This window comes from Leopardus geoffroyi, chromosome B4, assembly GCF_018350155.1.
Source record: "Leopardus geoffroyi isolate Oge1 chromosome B4, O.geoffroyi_Oge1_pat1.0, whole genome shotgun sequence".
Taxonomy (NCBI): Eukaryota; Metazoa; Chordata; class Mammalia; order Carnivora; family Felidae; genus Leopardus; species Leopardus geoffroyi.
The window spans coordinates 77,050,962-77,073,041 of record NC_059341.1 but is presented as its reverse complement, the minus strand read 5'-3'; the positions used below and the strand labels follow the sequence as shown (position 1 = coordinate 77,073,041).

At 42.5% G+C, this 22,080-nt stretch overlaps 1 protein-coding gene and 1 long non-coding RNA gene across 3 annotated transcripts; one reads left to right on the top strand and one right to left on the bottom strand.

Annotated features, from left to right (window-relative positions):
- Positions 1–458: 458 nt before the first annotated feature.
- Positions 459–20,787, bottom strand: TMBIM6 (transmembrane BAX inhibitor motif containing 6). 2 transcript variants are annotated; one of them, XM_045467120.1, is made up of 10 exons: positions 20,669–20,787; positions 11,021–11,108; positions 10,042–10,150; positions 6,966–7,086; positions 5,537–5,585; positions 5,333–5,430; positions 5,048–5,127; positions 4,644–4,744; positions 3,729–3,804; positions 459–2,519 (listed from the first exon to the last, which is right to left on the bottom strand). In XM_045467120.1, exons 2-10 carry the CDS (start codon positions 11,074–11,076, stop codon positions 2,496–2,498), a joined length of 714 nt encoding a protein of 237 aa, XP_045323076.1. In that variant the 5' UTR covers positions 11,077–11,108; positions 20,669–20,787; the 3' UTR covers positions 459–2,495. The 2 variants fall into 2 exon arrangements, with proteins under 2 accessions (XP_045323076.1, XP_045323077.1); XM_045467121.1 differs by lacking the exon at positions 20,669–20,787 and adding an exon at positions 19,921–20,038.
- LOC123592153 lies at positions 20,216–20,876 on the top strand. The gene is made up of 2 exons (XR_006709610.1): positions 20,216–20,458; positions 20,728–20,876. It is a non-coding gene; the product is annotated as an uncharacterized LOC123592153 (long non-coding RNA).
- Positions 20,877–22,080: the final 1,204 nt, after the last annotated feature.

The window sequence follows — 22,080 nt, the reverse complement described above, 5'->3', positions numbered from 1 at the left end:
AGGTTTATAATCTCATAAACTCTTGAGGACAAGGATTTTTATATTTTTCACTGATGAAAATTTTCCTAGCACCTCCAATAGAGCCTGGCCATAGCAGGTGACCAAAGACGTGCAGAATGAGATCATGATGCCTTTCCCATTTATGCATCACCAAATTCCAAAGGTTGGCACTCACTAGAGCCATGTAGCTGCTACCACAAAGCACCTAAAGGCTGGGGAGGGGGAGGACTGGAAAAGGGCCCGGGCTATATATTGGACAGGAAATTCCCAACATTTGTAGCAAGCTGGAGCTACAGAATGGGAGGCCTAACAGGGGTCCCTGTTTCTATTTACCAGTCTGCTAAGTCTAGAGCAGAAACTTGAAATCTGTTCCACTCCCAGGCCCCACTCAGCAAGTCAGACAGTACCCAAGCCCATGTTCAGCTGTGGCCTTGTATGTAACACACAGTTACACCAGGAAAGGTTAAGGAATTTTCTTTATTTTTTTTTACAAATTAAGACTATGTTGATTTCATATATTTCTGAATCAAAAACACCTTTGTCTTCACAGTATGAGTTAGAGAATGCAGCCTGAGCTGAAAACCAAGGAACTAGAAAAGAAAGTGATAATTACAGTGATTACTGTATTAAAAACCTGTTAGACATTTTCTTTAAAAGTAGTTTTTTATATCTTGTCATTCTTGGCACTGTTTCTAAAGAAAAACTCCTTTATCCCAAGCAAAAAAGCATAAGAGGTGGAGTTTGGCTTCAAGAGATGTAACTCAGATTCTCAGGCCTAGCAGAGAATCAACAAATTTATGGAGAGTGCTACTGGGGCCAGGAAGGGGGGGCGGGGAGGGGGGCGGCGGGGGGGGGAGGTAATGGGAAGGAAGTCCCTTTAGTAAGTTCTCAAGCCAGAGGCTGGAGGCGGCAGCTAAATCAGAGGGCAGCATCCTCTGCAGAAGCAAGCCATTCTGGGCAGCATGGCACTCTAGGAATACCAACACCCCGGGAACAAATCTTTTCACGGGGTGGCCCAGGGATGCGGTGCCCTGCGAACCAGCAGCCACCGGGTCAAACTGTGTGCTGGTTGTGAACAGGGAGAGCCAAAAGTGGTATCATCCTGGCAGTGGACTCCTGATGGCTCAGTCCCCCTTACACTGAGGCCCTGTGAGTAGCCAGGGTCACACCTGCTCTCGAGGCTGCCTGCCCTTCTGTGCCCGCTGATTGTGGCAGCTCCCTGGGAAAGAGCTGGTGATCCCCATTGGTATCGCCCTCCCTCACTCACAACCACAAAGCTGAAGGGAATTAGAGGTGTTACAGGTTTGATCACCTAGTCCCCACCCGGAAGGCTACAGATTTCTGGGAACAGGTGAACAGCCCAAAAACTAAAGTGCATCTGTAAAATGAATGTTCATCTACTGCCCCGAATCTCTGGCCTGACATTATTGGCGTCCAGGTGGAAGACAGAAATGCACTGGACTGTCATGAATGCTGCCTAAGTCATCACCACCCAGTTCTGCTGGTCTGAACAAAGAACCATTCAGTTAGCAGTGATTTTCTCCCCCACTGCCCCAAACAGGTCCTTATCTAGGTCTGCCTGGCAGAATTAGTTTACAATTACCCCTAGGCTCAACCTTGCCCCTTCCCTATCCTTCCTCTCCTGGGATCTTCAATCAAAGTCACTGTGGTGGAAGCCACTCAACAACTAAGGTGATGACCAAAATAAAGATGGGAAATTAGAGAATTCTATGCTCTATCTTGCCATACATAACCAGCGTTTTCATAAATGTCTGACAAGAATCAGTCTTTCCTTTGTATTGAAAGCCTCCCTCCTCACGGATAGAAACAGGCAGATTCCCCAACGGTCAGACAAGGGATGGGGAATAGGAACACATAAATCCACACTCCTTTTAGGATAGCAAGGCAGAGAGATGTGTTTGTCAGACCAGCAACGGCTTGGGCAGCTCAGAGGAAGCAAAGCATCCACCAGGAGAGGCTCTTCATTTTCTTTGTAGGTGTTGACAGAAGCTCAGATACAGTGAGCCTGGGTAAAAAAAACGGGACCACCAAACTCCTTTCCAATGGGAAACACACTGCCCAGTCCCACAGGAACTGTGCACAAATCAAACGATGCTGAGCAAAGGGCTGAGGCGGCTCTACCAGTTCAGGTGCACCTGGCGAAGTTCGGCTGGAAAGTGGACTCCTGGAGTTTGCTCTGCTGTGGGTCCCACTCCTCATCATGGTGACTGGCTGCCTGAGCAGAGGAAGAGGCTAGGACTGGGCTGGGCAGAAAAGGGAGTGGGGAAGAACCCCAGGAATATGAAGCCAAACTCCAAACTATATTCTGCTAATCAGTTTTTTGATCAAAAAATTCAAAGTAGAGAAAACCACAAAGTACAAAAGCTTTTCTGATGCTTTTCATTATCACAGAACACACCACCTGTAATGTGTGCGAAGAGGAAATGAGGGGTGGAGGGACAGGAGGTCAAACTGGACAAGGCTGGAAGGTCATTTCACTTCTTCTCTTTCTTCTTGTCCTAGAAATGGAGAAAAATTGCCCAATTAATTTTCGGCATCTGGCATTCAAGCTAAAACTCTTGAGGGAGCCAATACCTGGCTACCTTCGGTTAGAGACTGGAAGGGAACAAGACCATAAAAAGAGAGGAGAAATGCTTCCTCCGTGAGGGAGGAACTGGATCTTAACCATCTTCCACTGGTGGTCCCTCAAGTTGGTGACAGACCTGACAGGAGTAAAAGTTAAGCAGCTGTCCCCACTTCCACTCCAAGAGCACCCAGCTGGGCCACCTGACCACTCCTGGCTTACTCATAACTACCACAGCTCGGATCTCATCCAGTGAAAGCTGCAGACTGGCAGTCCACCCCAAAATAACTCCAACAAGAGGCCAAGACCAACTTTCCATTAAGCCAGAGAAGCATAAATCCTGGGCACAAACCAACGCCCAGAAATGATCTAGTCCAGTGAACACGTCATTCAATCCTCGGTGGAAGCCCAGTGTATCAAACAAATGAAAGTTGAGTTGCTTTGCCTAAAACCTGCTTGGAGCTCAGTCTAGTCGCCACACAAATAAGACAGAGCCACCAATCCCACCTACTCATCTGTTTCCACCAGCATCACACTGTCTCCTGTTTCCTAGTAAGATCTGTAAAAAAAAAAACACCTCATGATTTCATTTGTTCCCCTACTGCCGGAGGAGACTATGTATGGCACTCACTAACCATATACAGAACGCTTCTCCGGAAACAAGACTAACAAGCGGATAAAACTGGTCTACTTCTGACACACATTTATAAAAGCTGATTGCCAAGATTAAACAAATTCCCTAGAATATCTTTTCCTGAGTCATAACCATCTTTACAGCCTTTAAATTCTTTATATAGTAGACTGTTTCTTGGTGCCACTGAAGCCCTTTTCTCATTTGATACTAATCTCAGAGATCTCGTTTTTTGTTTAAGTTTTGTTACTTTTAAGTAATCACTACACCCAATGTGAGGCTGAAATTTACAACCCTGCGGTCAAGAGTCCCACACTAGGGATCCTCCACCCCACCCTCCCCTTTTTTAAGGGAGTTGTTTTACTTGTTCCTTTTTCTCCTTTGGCTAAAGACTTCTGGTGGCCTTACAGTTAACCTGGACCTACACACTTCGTTAAGTTTTCAAATTTGAAGTATACATAGATGCTGAGTTCAGGAGCCATTCTCTCATCTTTAGGTGGTAGGCTGACTAACCTTCTCATTCATAGCCAGGATCATCATAAGTTTTCTGAAGAGAGTAATGAAATCTAAGAAGAGGTCAACGCAGTGCCTGAAACAGAAGAACCAGATTATAAGTTGGCATTTCCCACCTTCCTTTATCCACAGTCCACAGAGGTGCAGGACATAAAAACCCTGTGTCTACCCCACAAGTGAGCTTCACCGAACCACCAACTAAGTAAAACTCTGGTGTCTGAGATCCTTTACAACTCAACAAAGCCATGCAGCACAGGGAAAAGAAAAACTCAGCTTTAGACTCTGCAGGGGCCTCTATCTGAACCCTGAACTACCATTAACTAGTTAAGAAACTCTGAGAGAATTACTACGTTAAAAAAAAAATGTATATATTAAAAAGAATGTGTTTCTTCTTCTCAGGGTTAAAGGTTTAAAAAATACAAAAATAGGGGTGCCTGGGTGGCTCAGTCGGTTAAGCGTCCGACTTTGGCTCAGGTCATATCTCCCAGTTCGTGGGTTCAAGCCCTGCATTGGGACTCTGTGTTGACAGTTCTGAGCCTGGAGCCTGTTTCAGATTTTGTGTCTCCTCTCTCTCTGCCCCTCCTCTGCTTGCTCTTGCTCTCTCAAAAATAAACAAACGTTAAAAAAAATACAAAAATATAGAGCAAAAGGTGAAGAAAGATCCCTTTCCCTGTCCTATGCCTTAAAAGTAAGGATAATTAAATGCGTATTATTAATTCAATTTTTAAAAGATCTGACGTCTTTCAGGAATTGAGGGAGACTATGCTATTTGGTATACAGTTCCAAAAGCATGGGTATTCTACCATATACACTCCCGGAGGCTGGCCACTTAAGTTCGGATAGGGCCACCTAGTCCACTTTTAACCCTACTCACGGGGACAGAAAGGGAGGCGTTAAAGACCAGTTTTCACTCACCAGATATAATCCTTATCTCCATTTTCAGCTTTTTCAATAATGAGTTGAGTATCAAAAAGGACGAAGCCACACATGACCACCAGCCCCACATACAGGTTTGCCTAACACAAGAAGAATGAGATGGGTGACTATGTGGTAGATGCCACAGAGGAAAAAACCAGCTGTACCTCTTTCTGGCTCTTGGCAATTTGAAAGTACAACAAATGCTAAGCCTAATGAATGACATTAACATTCTTGGGAACAGAAGTCTATGGTGGAAACCACATGGCTTCCCTAGGCACAATTCTTCACTGCCCAATGAAAGTGAGCTTTCTGGAAGATTCTAAGTCCACCTTGCTTTAGGGTGAAGCAAGAAAAAGAAGCGCAAGGCAAATGGCTGCTGGAAGTTATATGTAAAGTCTCACCTGGAAAAGCCAAATGGATCCAAAGAAAAGATTCCCCAGGGAAGACAAGAGCATCAGGCTCATGGCTGACATCAAGACACCTACAAGAGAGGACAAAATGCCGTCCTGGGAAAAGCTAAAGCAAAGTAAGGCAATCTCATTAAAGCTATTCCTTACGTTTCCCCCCAAATTAAGACTTTCAATTTCAACCCAACAGTCACAAGAAGTTGGAGGGTAGGCAAAGAGTCCCAGTGAGAATTCCGGCTAAAGCGGAGACCCTCTCTCTGTTTTTCAGTCTGCACTTACCTCCCAGAAAGAGGTAGCTGCGGCGCCTGGCATAGAGTGCACTCAGGGTGAAGCAGGTGAAGATCATTGCTGTGCCCATGAAGGCGGTGGGAAGAATGCTGTTAGAGGAAAAGACCATTAGACTGAGGGCTACAGGTCTGCAAACCTATTTAGAAAGCGTATCTGCAATGATAAAAAGACATAAGATGCTACTAAAATAGTTACCTGGGATTGATGGCAATGCACAACTCCAGAGCAGGGCCCAGGCCAACTCCTAGAAAACAAAAAGCCCCAGAACACAGTATTACCATCAACTCCTGAAGAGGACCCTTGTACAAAAGTTGACCATCAAAAGTGCAGACATGCCCTGCTCTTAAAAAACAAACAAACATGTGTACTAAAGTAATTAAATCTCTCTCTTCTCCATCTTCCTTGTTTTCCAGAGAACATATACTTGACTGAGTTATTTATAGACACAGCTACAAAACTGTCCTCTTAGCTGAAAATCTTGGATGACCCAGGATGAATACGGATTAGGAAAAATGAAGCAGGCATATCAAACGTTTTTGAGCTAGGGGCACCTGGGTGGCTGAGTCAGCTGAGCAACTGACTCTTGATTTCGGCTCAGGTCATGATCTCACAGTTTGTGGGTTCGAGCCCCCCATCAGGCTCTGGGCTGATTCTCAGTCCCCCTCCCTCTCTCAAAATAAATGAATAAACATTAAACAAAAAATAAGTTAAAAAAAAAATTTTTTTTTTTTTTTTGAGTTAAACTGTAAGCCTGCAATACTCTGAAGAGGAGTGATGTGAGACTAGAATGTAGGCCAGATCAGGAATCAGAAGAGAAGGATCAAGAGCAAACCAGTGCCTTGTGGCCAGCAACCTGTAGTCTTTCAGGGCTGACTCCTTTTATAGAAAAGGCCAGACCGGTTCTGCAGGTGGACACTGGCCAAGAGGAGGGTGCCGTGACAACCTGTTCCAGCCCCGTTTCCTGTACTCTTGCTACTCTCTCTCCTTCTGATAATTCCACCCCTTAATGCCTTCACAAACTAGCTTTCCCTATTTAAAAAAATCCTAATCTCTAAATCCCTTCCCTTCTACTTCAACACTATACAGACACGCTCAAAATGAGTTGTACTGAGTCAAATGCTGCCTCGCGAATATTTTTACTATGTAGCTTGAGTCCTGTTTCCTTTAATAATAATTGCAGAAGAGCTGTGCTTTTAACTGTTTTCTTGAGAATTAGCAATGTGCTCTGTAGGATGGCTCTCAATGTATGGCTTTAATTAACTGTTAGCAAAGTTCAGAATTGATGGTCACAGGAGGGACGAGTTGCCAGTGTCAGGCTTAGTTATGCTACCTAAGCTCTTGAATCTCATTCATTCACACACATAAATGCTTATTTTGGGATACAAAAGTGTGTGTAAGTCACAGTCAGTAGTCATAAAGAGCTTATCCTCTGGATGGGAAAGCAAGATGTACCTCTTTGAATTAAGAAAGCAATACAAGACAAAATACACTCAAATACAAGACTGAGTAGTACAGAGTGCCAGTTGAGGTCAACGAGAATACACACAAATCTTGGGCCTTAGTCTAAAGAGATACTAGATACAGTACCCACTCCCACCCCAAATTAGCCCAGTCCTTACCATACCTGTAAGGAAAGCAAATCCAGCAAGAAGTCCCAGTCTTTTTTGCTCAGTTTCACGGCTATGAGGTGTTGCCATCAGCCAAATCATCAACCCCAGAGAGCCCAAGGCAGAGAGCAGCCCAGCCTGTCAGATCCAGAGTCAATAATTAAATACTTGAAAATATCAAATGTATTCTGGAGGAGACCTTATTGGGATCAAATATTCATCTGAACTTCCTAATACTGGCTTCTAACCTGGAGGAAGTGGAAAAGGCAGAGAGGGGTAAGGAGAAACCAGAAGCCTTACAAGACAGGATTAGGTGGGTTATGGTGGGTGTTAGAGGCTCTTCTGACCTGGGTAGTCTATCAGCCACAACTACCTGAGGCAAACTGTGATTCTTGCCCAAGAAAAAGATCATGTGACAAGTGCTTGAAGCACATTCAAATCTGTAGGACAAGTAGAAATGACCTCTTTTTGATCACTCTAAAACACACACACAGGGGCACCTGGGTGGCTCAGTCAGTTGAGCATCTGACTTCAGTTCAGGTCATGATCTCACAGCTTGTGGGTTCGAGCCCCACATCAGGCTCTGTGCCGTCAGCTTCAGAGCCTGCTTGTGAGTCTGTGTCTCCCTCTCTTCCTACCCCTCCCCCGCTCATACTCTGTCTCAGAAATAAACATTAAAAAATTAAAACAACAACAACAACAACAACACACACACACACACACACACACACACACACACACACACAGGGGTGCCTGGGTGGCTCAGCTGGTTAAGCATCTGACTTTGGCTCATGTCATGATCTCTCAGTTCCTGAGTTCAAGCCCCACATGAAACTGTCTGCTCTCAGCACAGAGCCCACTTTGGATTCTCTGTCTCTCCCTCTCTCTGCTCCTCCCCAGCTTGTTCTTTCTCTTTCTCTCTCTCAATATGAATAAATAAACTTTAAAACACATACACACAAACATATATACCTATACAGAGAAAAAAGACTGAGAGGGTGCTACAAACTGGATTTTTATGTCTCCCCAAAATTCATGTTTAACTTTTAACCCCCAATGTGCTGGTATTTTGAGAGGTGGGGGTCTTTGGAAGGTGATTAGGTCATGAGGGTGGAGACTTCATTAGTGCCCTTATAACAGAGATCCCAGAGAGCTCCTTGCCTCTTCCGCTGTGTGGAGACACAGCAAGAAGACCGTTATTTACACAGGAAGCAGGTCCTCACCACATAACATATCTGCTGGTGCCATAATCTTGGACTTCCAGCCTCCCAAACTGTGAAAAATGTTTGCTGTTTAAGTTACTCAGTCTATGGTATTCTGTTAGAGCAGTCTGAATGGAGTGAGACCGAGGTTAAGAACTAAAATGTCAACAGTTATTTCTGGGTGATAGGATTAAGGAGTTTTTATTTCTTTTTCATCACTAGTCTGTTTTCCAAATTCTCTACAATGAACATGCATTAATTTTGTAAGAAGATAAAAAATTCTTTAAAAAATCCAAGTGGGAAAAGCCAGGCACTAGAAAAAGAGGAAAATAATTAAGGAGGTATGTGCAGACTAAAGTTCCTATCTTCCTTTAAAGGTATAGCTGATCCTCGTTTTTCTCATAGTTATGCTCTATAAAGTTACTGTGAACAATGAATTAATGAATACTGAACAAATGCTCCTGAGGAAAATAAAGGGTTAGATTCTCACGTACCTCTGATTATGTTTTCTTCAACTGAACAATACATGTTTTACGTGTGTTTATGTTTAAGGACACTTTATTTGATATATACTGTTGATTCATTAACCTTGAATTCATGGCCAACAGCACTACAACTCGTGCCTGAACAAGCTTATTTAACACACATATTTTCTCCATAAGACACATCACAGTCTTAGTGAACTTTTTTTTGCAGTTAGGAACATCTTTTGCACTTAGGAACACTAGACAGCACTCTAGCACTATGCTTGGGGTCCACTTTAAACACTGACATCACCACCAAAATCACAAAAATGCAAAAAACGTGGCACTACACAGACCAACAAAAAGGATCCTTGTTTATAGTACAAGAGCTTGAAACAGGGCAGTGTGTTGCCTCATTCAACCTCAGCTGGAACACGTGAGATACGCAACTCAAATTTTTTGCGGTTCTGCTTATGACTGCAAATGTCTGTAAAAGCACCGTGAGTACTGATTTTAGGCTTACAAACACATTTTAGCAAGTAGGTAAATTCATAAATACGGAATACATGAATAATGAGGATAACTGCATTTTACTACATTACTTAAAAAAACAAACCAAAAAACCCAACACACAACCAGAAGCCAAAATGGCTACTCTTGCCTAGAAGGTGGAGTATGTTTTAGTCTAAACTCCAGGGACCAAAGTCTTATCCTTTGAGTATCTAGAGTAATTTTTCACACAACCTCTGCCAGGAGATGCCTGAGCATAGGGACAGTTCTCAGTAGTGGCAAATGCCAACACAGACACACCCCCTGTACTTTCACTAAAAAGGACACTTGGAAAGGACAAGTCTTGGTTAGTGAGAACTTCAAACTTTTTGGTTATTGCTCAACTGTCCCTTTTATTCCAACTGGCCAAACCCCAGGTCTCTTTCAACACAGGAAAGTGAGTTGTTGCAGGTTTTTACTCAACCATGCAGACATAAGAGCATCAGAGAATAAAATAGGTCAAATCCTCGAAGGTCTCAACCCTGCCTCTCCTGATAAGCATACAATCAATGTGTTGCATGTAAGAACTCCAGTTACAGGCAAAAAAGAGGAAGAACGAAGGAAAAGATAAAAAGGCTACCATGCAAACCCCAGCAGTCACGTCATGTCACTACTTATAGTGTCAGGGTCTTACACGTCAGCTGCCCATCATTCAGTGTCCAGGTTATGACATCCTGTTTTCAGTTTCTAGAGAGGGCACAGCTGCCAAAAAATTTAAATGGCTCTGCATGTCCTTATTTACCAGCTAGCTCTGGCTGATTCAGATAACAAACTACAGAAAAGGATTAAGGAGGGATACAGGCTTGCACCATCCTGCTGAGCTGGTTTCAACCTAATGCAATTTGTGCCACAGCAACTGGGAGAGACACTGCTCTTACCTGAAGGAAATGAGTGACCACATGGACATAGGCCCCCGCAGCTGCCACAAACATACAGAGGGCAAAACTGGCATAGACCTTCTTCAGGTGCTGCTGTGTCGAGGGGGTTCTAGGAAAGAATGTTAAACAGCCATCATTCTAGGACCAATCTCATTTCTAAGCTAATAATCATTTCTCTCTCTTCTTCCCAGGGCATATGTATAAGTTATAATAAAGAAAGAATGATTTGAAAATAGGTTAACTGAGAATCTGAAACGCTGGGGAGGAGCCAAAGGCCCCAAATTATGAACAATCAGTATCCAAACTAGAATAACTAAATGGTTTTTCAATGACCACACAACAGCCCTTAGAATTGGGGTGCTTTTACTGGTGAATGGATAAAGAAATTGTGGTTTATATACACAATGGAATACTACGTGGCAATGAGAAAGAATGAAATATGGCCCTTTGTAGCAATGTGGATGGAACTGGAGAGTGTTATGCTAAGTGAAACAAGCCATACAGAGAAAGACAGATACCATATGTTTTCACTCTTATGCGGATCCTGAGAAACTTAACAGAAACCCATGGCGGAGGGGAAGAAAAAAAAAAAAAAGAGGTTAGAGTGGGAGAGTGAGCCAAAGCATAAGACACTCTTAAAAACTGAGGGTTGATGGGGGGGGGGGGGGGGGGGGGGGGTAGGTGATGGGCACTGAAGAGGGCATCTTTTGGGATGAGCACTGGGTGTTGTATGGAAACTAATTTGACAATAAATTTCATATATTAAAAAAAAAAATCAATAAAAAAAAGAAAAAAATTTTTAAAAAAACTTTATTTGTAGAAACAAACAAAAAAAAGAATTGGGGTGCTTTTATCAGTGTCTGGATTCTAGCAAAGCTAATACGTTAGTTTATACATACAAAAGTTAATAAAGTAGGAAAAGAAACAAGATATGAAAGGAAATGCAATAATAAACTACAGTCAAGATCAAAACACTTACATGTGGGAAAATTTTAAGAGCGCATCAAAGTTGATCTTCCGATCAAATATGTTCATGATGCCAGAGTCTGTGGGACACAGCCTCCACTCTGTAGAATCAAGGATAAGAAGAAAGGTTATTTTAAAGATACAAGATGTACAAAGTAACATAAACAACTTTCTCATGGAAAAATAGTACAAGTTTCAGAAAATGAAAGTATCTAAAACCCCACTGTCTTAACACAGCCATTTTCATTTTTATGTATTTGCTTCCACGATATGTTTGCAATCATACTCAACCATTTTAAAGGGGACAGAGGAAATAAAGCCATCTCCTCCCCAAACTATTTTGTTACTAGCATTTGCTTTCTATTCTTACAGAAGGTAATTTGTTCCTTTAATAGTTTCTTTCTTTGAGAAATTACCAGTAGCAATCTAGTTAAAGGGACCCAGTCACTGGAACATAAAGCAATCTTATGTCACTGTTTCAAGATGCTAGAGAATTCTCTCAGCAAAGGTGCACAGAACCTCAAAGATGAAGGGAGTAAGGGAGGGAGGGAGGAAGGGAGCTAGGCCAGGCAATAAGTCTTGAACTTTAAATATATACGTGTAGAAACTTTCCATCTAGTGCATGTTAGAACTGAACTGAAAGGGATTTACTATTTATTTTTTATTTTTTTTTAACGTTTTATTTATTTTTGAGACAGGGAGAGACAGAGCATGAACAGGGGAGGGTCAGAGAGAGGGAGACACAGAATCTGAAACAGGCTCCAGGTTCTGAGCTGTCAGCACAGAGCCCGACGCAGGGCTTGAACTCATGGACCACGAGATCATGACCTGAGCCGAAGTCGGCCACTTAACCGACTGAGCCACCCAGGCACCCCATGGGATTTACAATTTTAAAAAGAGAAAAGTGCAGAAAGGATTTTTTAAAACACAATTTCAGAATGTTTCCTATAGAAGAGTTGGAATAGTACAAAGAATTCCTATATACCCTACACCCAAATTTCCTAAATGTTAATATTTTGCCATATTTGCTGTATGCCCTGCCCTCTATATATAACACAATGTCCATTTACCCCTAAACACTTCAGCGTGTACATCCTGAAAACTGACCAAAACCAGGAAATTAACACTGACACAATTCTATCTGATCTAGAGACCTTAATCAGATTTTGTCAATTGTCCCAATATGTCACAGAAAGGACATTTTTAATTGAACCGTACCCAGGTTACATTCCATCAACACCATAAAGTTAGCCTCTTAAATTTTGCTCCCTCCTCTATCTCACATGCAATTCTAAATAAATATATTCAATCTACAGAGCTAAAAATCTAATCAAGAATTTTCATCTTCCCTAAATATCCATCATCCACAATCATCCAGATTCTTAATAGACCCATAATGTCTACTATTCATTTCAAATTGACCAAAAACGGGGTGTGTGTGTGTGTGGGGGGGGGGTACTAAAACACAAAAGGTAAGTAATTCGAAAGATAGGCGAGATAAGCCAACTACTCCCACATATTCTAATCAGCACCTAGCCCAATACTCAGCAAAATTAATCTGAGCAAGAAAAATTACAATCCCAAACTGACTTCTGAGAAATCCTGCGCCAGTGGAAAGATTCCATTCTTCTAGTTCTCACGGATCACTACCATTTGTTTACTGAGGCTCGCTCTCGCACACATGAAACAATTACAATGGCTAGCTGGCTTTCTCTTGATTTGCTCTTTCCTTTCTCACCAACATGCCTACTCACCTCAATTTTTTTGTTAGTTCTGTTCTTAAGGATGGATACAGTAAGAAGCTGCAGAGCCCACTAAAGCTGCTGCTCACAAATCGAAGTCACAGGGCTCTGGGCCCTCTTGATCTAGATGGTGCAACTATTGCAGGCTGTTGCACGGCCAACCACAGCCTTCCAGAATCATGATGAACACATCCTCCAGAGAGCATACTTACAGGCTGGCAGAATCCAGCACCTGGAAAGTGTCTTTGTTTAAGGCTTCCATTAACATCCCTAATGACATCCCTAGACAGAACTTGCAACAGTTCTGAAACAACCTTCAGAGCCAAGTTTCTCAGGATTCACAACAACACTCAAGTACCTCTTGCTTCCAATTTCAAGAGTTAAAAAAAGGTGGTGAATGGGCCCTGCAGTGTAAATCCTCAAATACTCAGAGGACTGTTAGAAAGGGGCAACACCCTGTAATCAGACCCCACTGAGTGGAAACAGTGGGAGGGGATAATGACAGAAACTCCTCTTTCCCAGTTTGCTCTTTGATATTTCCCAGGGGGTACTGACTGCCTCTTACAACTGCTGATGGAAAAACCAAACTATCAAAAGGTTATGAGGACAGGGAGTATCAAATAGGAATTTCTCCATGATTTAGTAGTGCCTCGTGGTTTAAAATCATTAAAAAATCAATTAAACAAAACCAGTTTCCCAGCATCACCACTGATTCTAAAATTAAGTGAAATATGTAATTACCAACTTTTCTAGATGCAAAGGCACATAGCAATTGTAATAATAGGGTTACAGGGAAAAACACAGTAAGGTATACATTTAATAAATTACATGATGTATATATGACATAATTTATTTCAGAACTGTTAAAACATGAGAGGGGGGAAGTTAGGTCTTAGAATCAAGGAAATATGACAGTTTGCTCTAGGTCTGTTTCAAATAGACAAGAACTAATGTACAGATAAGTAACAAGTTAAAAACGGTTCTTAGAAGTTTTGCAAGATGGATTACACTAACCAAGTCTCTATCTTAGCCTCAACTACTGTGCTCAAAAGTTGCAGAGAAAGCATATCTACATTGCAATGGTCAATATGCAAACTCAGCTGAACAAGATTCAACTGCACTCATAACTCAAAAATAGCAGCTCCCATACCAAAAGTATTTTCAGTCCCAGGAAACAGTCAGCACCTAACAGGGCTTCAGGTATTCAAAACCATTAACCAAGTAACTCAGCTAACATTTCAAAGGGGCCCCACAATTAAATGAAAATCTTTGTTTTTAAAAAAAGGATGTTAAAATGTATCATACGCTTTGCGTGTATATTTTACAATAAAGGAAAAAAGTGTATTACAAGTTGCTCAAAAATTATTCAATACAATAGTACCCCTAATACATATCAGCCCATTACGAAACCCATACCAGCACTGGTCTTACTCTGGATGCCAACTCATACAAAAATTTAAAAATTGGGGCGCCTGGGTGGCTCAGTCGGTTAAGCGGCCGACTTCGGCTCAGGTCACGATCTCGCGGTCGGTGAGTTCGAGCCCCACGTCGGGCTCTGGGCTGACAGCTCAGAGCCTGGAGCCTATTTCGGATTCTGTGTCTCCCTCTCTCTGACCCTCCCCCGTTCATGCTCTGTCTCTCTCTGTCTCAAAAATAAATAAACGTTAAAAAAAAATTAAAAAAAAAATTTTTAAAAATTGTATGCGCTCTCCCGTTCCCCAGTTCTACACTCAAATTTAAACAAAGAGGTGGGATTATTTATTTATTTATTATTTATTTATTTATTTATAATGTATACAGTGCCTCATAGACTCATTTGAAATTTGTCTGTATTGCATTTGAGAAGTAAATGTTCAGATGTTAATTATAATCAAACACCTTTAACTTGGTTCAGAGCTTCATTTAATTCTGTCAACCTTAGGAGAGCAGGAATATCTAATTTCTCAGAATTTGCCAACATCTGTCGTGCATATACTGCTAAAGCTTTGTTAGAAGCGTCACCATTCTGTGGTTCCTCTGGCCAGCCTCCTCTGCCAGAGGCACCCAAAAACAACAAAACTTACTGCACAGCCTTAGCAAGAAAGAAAAAATTAATACATTGTTTTGAGTTAGTATTCCTGAGGTCTGGAGGGAGGGAGGGGCAGGCAGAAAACAGACACTCTCATCAACTAACATCCATGTCTTATGTCCCACTAAATCTCTTGTTTTGTTCTAGGTATCTTCCTTACCCTTGTCCTAAAATGAAAAATTATCATCAAGGGCCAAGCCTTAAAAACAAAACAAAACAAAATTCTCTACAATCTTATTTTAATATCTATTAAGTACAGACCACATGAAACATGGCCAACTGGCCAAAAGCTATGCAAACAGGAACAATCATGAATTTAAAAAACAAAAAAATCCTTGCCTTTTAAAGAGAAGAGCCTGCTGACTGCTGGGCAGAAGGCTGTCTTGATGTATACAATTTAACAACATTAAACCAGCAAGTCACAGAAACATTGTTCATACATTTAATTAAAAATTTAGTTTGTGGAGGGGCGCCTGAGTGGCTCAGTGGGTTAAGCGTCAGACTTCAGCTCAGGTCCTGATCTCACGGTTTGTGAGTTCGAGCCCTGAGTTGGGCTCTGGGCTGACAGCTCAGAGCCTGGAGCCTGCTTCAGATTCTGTCTCCCTCCGTCTGCCCCTCCACTGCTTGCACTCTGTCTCTCACATTGTCTCATAAAAAAAAAAAATTAGTTTGTGGAGTGCCTAGATGGCTCAGTCTGCTGAGCTTCTGACTTCAACTCAGGCCATGATCTAATGGTTTCTGAGTTCCAGCCCCACGTTGGGATCTGAGCTGACAGCTCAGAGCCTAGAGCCTGCCTCATATTCTGTGTGTCTTTCTCTCTGCCCCTCCCTGCTTGTGCTCTCTCTCTCTCTCAAAAATAAACATTTAAAAAACCATTTAGTTTGTGAATTGTATGGTTCTTCATTTCTGTTGTAATTCCACACATCTAGAAGGGACCAACTGATACTTAAGAGAGAAGAAAAATCCCATGTGATTAAAAAGGTAGGGGAGGCAGGGCCTGGGTGGCTCAGTGGGTTAAGCGTCCAACTTTGGCTCAGGTCATAATCTCGAGAAGTCTATGAGTTTGAGCCCTGCATTGGCTCTGTGCTGACAGCTCAGGGCCTGGAGCCTGCTTCAGATTCTGTCTCCCTCTCTCTCTGCCCCTCCCCTGTTCGCACTCTGTCTCTCTCTCTCAAAAATAAACATTAAAAAAAATTTTTTTTAATAATAATAATAAAAAAAAAAGGCAGGGCAGGGAGGGGGCAGAATTGCCTTTTTTTCAGTAGTTCTTCCTATTGAATAGCTTTCAGTCTCTGCATAACTACGTACCTAGAATAGTGGTTAAGAGCATGGCTATACGCATTTGAACCCTAGTTGATATTTCCTTAGCTGTGTGACATGAGGCAAGTTTCTGGCACTTGAACCTCACTGTGCTTTAGTTTCCTAATTTGTATATAGTAATATATAATATTCTCCACTTCATAGGGTTGAGGATTATATGAGATAATACAAATAAAGTGCTTAGAATAGTGCTTCATGAATAAGACTGGCTCCATAAGTTAACCATTGTTTTATTAGTGTAAATACTCATTACTCTCATGTCCTCAGTGCATTAATTTCCCCTAGTTTTAGAAAACATTAACTGTAGGGGGGCAAAACACGAGAAACTCTTTAAAAGTATAGAGAACAATCTGAGGGTAGATGGAGGGATTGTGTGTATGGGGGAATGGGCTAAATGGGCAAGGGGCATTAAGGAAGACAGCTGTTGGGATGAGCACTGGGTATTATAAGTAGGGATGAATCACTGGATTCTACTCCTGAAATAATTATTGCACTATATGCTAACTAACTTGGATGTAAATTAAAAAAAAATAATAAAAGAAAACATTAATTGTAAATCTAATTTACACATGCCTTTTAAAAATATTATTCAACCATTAACTCACAGCTAACTATATCCTGAAGACTTAATGATTTTACTCAAAAGAGTAAAATTAAATGGGGAAGATGGGGAGAAATCTAAGAAAATTATAAACTGGAATTTAAAGGAATTTGATACATTTTATTATTGGATAACATTACTTCTGTTTAAATGGCATGCCTCTCCTCGGGCATATTTACACGGTACCTCCTGCCCCACAGGGCCACAAGGTGTTTTGAGACAGCCTAATAACCACTAAGTGATAATCCGAAGTGGTTGAGAACTTGATGAAGTAAATGGTCATTATCTTGATGCTTTCCTTGGCATCCCTAAGAGGTAGTCTGTTTGGTTTCAGGAAATCCGAAGAACTGTTCCGACACGGCTGGGCTCTGATGGTCCTAGATTTGAACCCTAGATGTCCCAGACCTTCCCTTAACTTGGACCAAGATTCCTGACTAGCTAGATTAGCTAGCTAACACTGAATCCTGTCTCACTAGGGTGCTGCCTCAGAACCAAGCCAGTTAACTAGACATGGAATGCCTCCTGCCTTCAATAAATTATTTTTTGCATCGAACTTTGACATTACTGAATCCCTTTCTCCATAACCACGTCTGACAGACTGAATCATAAGGAGGCACCAATGTCCTAAATACGACGTCATCTCCCAGCGTAAACCAGTAAATAAGCCTTCTCCAATAACAGCATATTTAGCCCAAATGAGAGCAGGCATAGATTAGGAAAAACAGCACACCCATTCAATTCGTATCCTTGAAGCTCTTTTTAAGTGTTTTGGACTCTAGTTAATTGTGCCGGAACCTCTCTCACATATTTGGCTGTAAGCACCCTGAGACCAGAGCTTGCATCTAATTCAGCTCTCTTGCATCTGATTCTAACAAAGCTTGTGTGATTAAGCACAACCAGGAGTCCCCAGAGCAAATGTAGACCCCATTATCTAATCAAGAGTGCTGTATCTAATCAAGAGCTGACATTCCCCAACTGGCTCAAAAGGGAACCTACCATGAAGGGTAACGTGATGGCCCTAAAAGCCAATGTCTACAGTCTTTGGAAAACAAAAACGGGTTTGTTAAAAAAGCTACTCTGTGAAATTTGGCTAGAAACTCGGGGGGCGGGGAACTGGAGCGCCTGCGCAGCTCAGTCGGTTAAGCTTCCGACTTCAGCTCAGGTCATGATCTCACAACTCGTGTGTTCGAGCCCCGTGTCGGAATCTGCTGACAGCTCGGAGCCTGGAGCCTGCTTTGGAATCTGTGTCTCCCTCTCTCTCTGCCCCTTCCCGGCTTACACTTGGTCTCTCTCTCTCTCTCTCTCTCAAAAGTAAATAAACATCAAAAAAAATTTTTTAAAGAAAACAATTACGTGTCCATAAAAAAAAAAAAAAAACACCTCTGGGGGAACAAAACAGGGTGAAGTGGAAGACACTTCTAACAGATTCTATGGCCAAGTCAAAATAGCAAAGGAAAATTTAGCAGATAGAACATCAAGAGAATATTCAGTATTTTCCCAGAGGAGACTAATACCCACGGGTAGTTTATGAAATAAAGTGAAACTTCAGGCCAGTAATCGTATCTTTTATAATATCACTAACTATATTTATATAAAATGTCACAACTTTTAAAGTGCTTTTATATACGTTATCTCCTTTGATGTTCACACCAAAAATGATTAGTCTCCCTTTAAAAAGAAAGTTCAAAAAGGCAGCATAATAATGACACGAGCACTGGCTTTGGAGTCAGAAATCCTGCCATTTTCTACCTCATAATTTTGGGGAAATCATTTTACCTAAGATCATCTAGGCTTCCTTATCAGTAAGATAAGGATGATTATCCCTGCTCTACCTGCTCTACCAAGCTTACTGAATGCTGGTAAGAAAATCCGTGTGACGTAAATAAAAAGTACAGCACAGGGGAACAAAGTCGGTGAGACTGTAATAGTGTTTGTATGGTGAGATGGTAGCTACACTTGCAGGGAGCACAGCATAAGGAGCACAGCATTACGTATAGACTTGTTGAATCACTATGCGGTACACCCGAAAAGTGGTGTAACGCGGTGTCAACTATACCGCCAAAAAAAAAAAAAAAAAAAAAAAAAACTAAAGAATATCTGTCTGAAATCATTGTAAAGTACGAAAGGGACAAACGGACATTAGTATTGACCAACACCGCAAAGTTAAGTAATAGAACCCAAGCCAGATTAGGGGCCTTCTGACCTCTAATGTCTGGTGCTCTCTCTACTATTACACTCTATCTACAGCAGAAAAGCAAGTTTTTGTTAAGGCATTTCCAGACATTGGCAAAGAGAAATCTTAAAAATATTAACACACGCTGATTCCTGTCACACTCTTCTAGATTTTTCAGCACTTTGCAATAAACATGAGCTATATGCATAACGAGGGGGAAAAAAACAGAAATGCTGACTAAATATTTGGATTAATTTTACCTTTCCTATTCTTAGCACAGTAAGACTTCAGTCACATCAATAGCAGGGAAGGGAGAGACAAGAAGAAAGGGGGTTCACTAAGCCATGTTTCCACAGTTAAATAATGGAAGAAGGAAACGGAATTCAAATTACAGGGTGTTTCTCAAGGATTCAACCATTCTGTCTCTACTGGGAGGAAAATGGCAGAGAATCTAAGCACCAGCATATTCTTGAAGTCAGAACAAGAAAAACATTAGACAAAGACAAACTGCCAAAGAGAGTAAACCTAATAATTACAGAAATAGGTGTATTTGTAGAAACCATAAGAATTTAGTTATGCAACTTGAATAATCTTCCTTCAACTGAATTCTTACCCCAAAGATAAACTAAAACTGAGTATCAATAAATAACTAGAAAAGCCTATTCGCAATTAACTTTTAACCTTAAAATCTTTGTTTCAGGCACAGTCAGCTCTTCCACAGGGTTACACATTCACAAGTTAACTATTGCTAAAACAGTCAAGTTCAGAGCGGTTTTTGTTATTGTTTGGTCAAAGAAAGGCGGATGGGGTAGGCAATGCATTTCTGGGCTGGCACTAGGTAACAATTTCACACTTAAATATACAAAATTACCAAAGCCTACTTACTACCACAGATCCAGCAAATAGGTCCAAGAAAAAAAAACAACCACCCAACGACGCCTTTCCTGAACGGGACTTTGAGAAAGACGCCCACAAGGCTCAGGACCAAGCAAAGCCAAGGCCACCTCACCTGTCCAAAGGTAATCAATCAGACCAGAATGGGGCTGTTCTGTGGGGCTGGAAAGCCAGGAAGGGTCTTCCCACCTCCTGCCTCTGCCTTCGGCTTCCAAGTAACTAAGGAGCCTCGCGTGTCACAGAGGAGTGTGACATCACCTGACTGGCGTGACAGGGCAGCCTGCCTGACCAGGCCCTTCCTCGAGTCCTGGCCTTCGCCGCTCACCCAGAGGGGGGTCGGCCAGAGGGCCAGCAGCAGAGCAGCGATCAGTCGGGTGGAGCAAGGGTGACCACAAACCCAAGAAGTTTCGCTTTCATCAGCCTCGGAAGAAAGGGGCGGGGGACGTGACCTGAATTCAAGTAGTGGAGGCTGGGCCAAAAGGGCCCCTGCGCCTACTCTTGGCGGGGGGAAAAAAGAGAAAAATCGCAGAGTGGGAGGGAGGAAGGAAGGAAAAGGGACTAACAAGAACCCTTCGCTAGCACTCGCGGGCAGAACCGGAGCCTCGAGGGCCCCCAAAACCTGCCGGACTCGCCCCCGCCCCTCCCCCGCTCCGGTTGCGCATGCGCAGTACTAGTTCCCGATCTTCTCCCCTCCCCGCCCAGCTTTCCAGAGTTCCGTCGCGGAGCAGGGCCCCATTCCCCAAAGGTGCAGTCTGTCCGAAAACCGAGACTATTCCCACTCTTGCTCAGTCGATAACTGCTAATCCCCTTTCCATTTCTCACTCCCGGCTTGCGCAGTCCCAGTTTTAGACGTTTGTTCTTACCGGCCTCTTAGAAGCCCACACAGCTCTTCTAACACCGGATGTGCTTTTGACACTCCCAGGGTCCGCTCCAGACTCTTCACTCAGCGTTTGCCAGTCGAAGGAAGCTCCGCCCCTGCGTTCCGCTTAAAGCCAGTCCTCATTGGCCGCTGGCCGCACCTCTACCTTCCCATTGGCTGTACGTGCGTAAACAACGGCTGCTTACTTCAGAGCCATTCGCTAGTGCCCTTGTCAATCAAGACTCTGGCTGCCAACCGATGTCGTAGGAAAAGGTCTCCGCCTCTTCCCCATAGTTGGGAAAGACCGCGGTCTAAAGCCGCCCCTAGTGGAGGAAGTGAAGAGGGGCAGGCCGCACCCAAGGTACTTGACTAGTCACGGAGCCCCCACAACGCTAGATGGTATAGCGCGGCAAAGTCCCGGGATTCTGGTTTTAAGCTTCTCATGGAATGTTAAAACGGGAAAAAAATTCAGATAACACGTAAAAAAGCGGTCTCACAGGAGCCAGTCTACCTTTAACCTTGCCGAACTTAGGCTTTAGAGCACTCTTGTAGGCTCAGCGAATTGTCCAGGAATGCGAGGAAAATATAGCAGCCCCAGTCCTGCATCGGAAGCACCGACACCCTCTAGCCCAGGTGGTGGTCCTGGGGCCGCGGGCGGGGCTGAAGGGCTTCCAGGATCACCTTGCCTGCTTGGGGGAAGTGGGCGACAACTTCACAATCACTTCGGCCTGTGGAGTAGGGTGGATGGGAGAGGGAACTAGGGCGGCGATCTGGCAAAGCTGCCCAGGCAACTGGGAGAAGTTAAACCAAGAGAGATCAAAGGGCTGGAGCTCCCCAAGGGCGTGTCCCGGGCCAGAAGCACCACTTGTGCAAGAACTTATAGTAAAGGGTTGTGAAGCTGGTTTAAAAAAAAAAAAAAAAAGTTTCAACACTATCAACTTTTTAAACTCGTTTTTTACTAGTTTATCTAATATCTCTATAAAAATAGTACAAAATTGACATATGAAGAGGCAAAAGTATGCAGCCAAAAATGTAGAAAAAGAGAGCTTATAGTGGTTGCCAGGTAGTTTAAAATGTTCTTTTTTTTTCCCCTGGATTGTGTGATGTTGTTTTGTCAGCATTTTAAAATAGGCAATGATTTTTTTCTTATTCTAAATAAATATTGACTTATTATATAACTTTGTATTCTGTTTCTTAAATACAGCCCCAGAATTGCATGTTTTAGGCTGCACAGAATATAGATTCACCCCTGCCTCTCATTTTATTTTTTTTAGTGTATTTTTTAAGGCTTGCTTATTTATTTATTTATTTATTTATTTATTTATTTATTTAGAGGAGGTTGGGGGACCATGCCTGTGGAGGAGCAGAGAAAGATGGAGAGAGAATCCCAAGCAGGTTCCTTGCTGTCAGTGCAGA

Excerpts from the sequence above, each read along its gene's own strand:
- TMBIM6 (XM_045467120.1), bottom strand. The coding sequence starts at position 11,076 with ATGAACATATTTGATCGGAAGATCAACTTTGATGCGCTCTTAAAATTT. Across the intron at positions 7,087-10,041 it reads TGGTCACTCATTTCCTTCAG|GCTGGGCTGCTCTCTGCCTT; the intron begins GTAAGAGCAGTG and ends TGGATCTGACAG. Across the intron at positions 5,586-6,965 it reads TGGATTTGCTTTCCTTACAG|GAGTTGGCCTGGGCCCTGCT; the intron begins GTATGGTAAGGA and ends TTTGTTTTCTAG.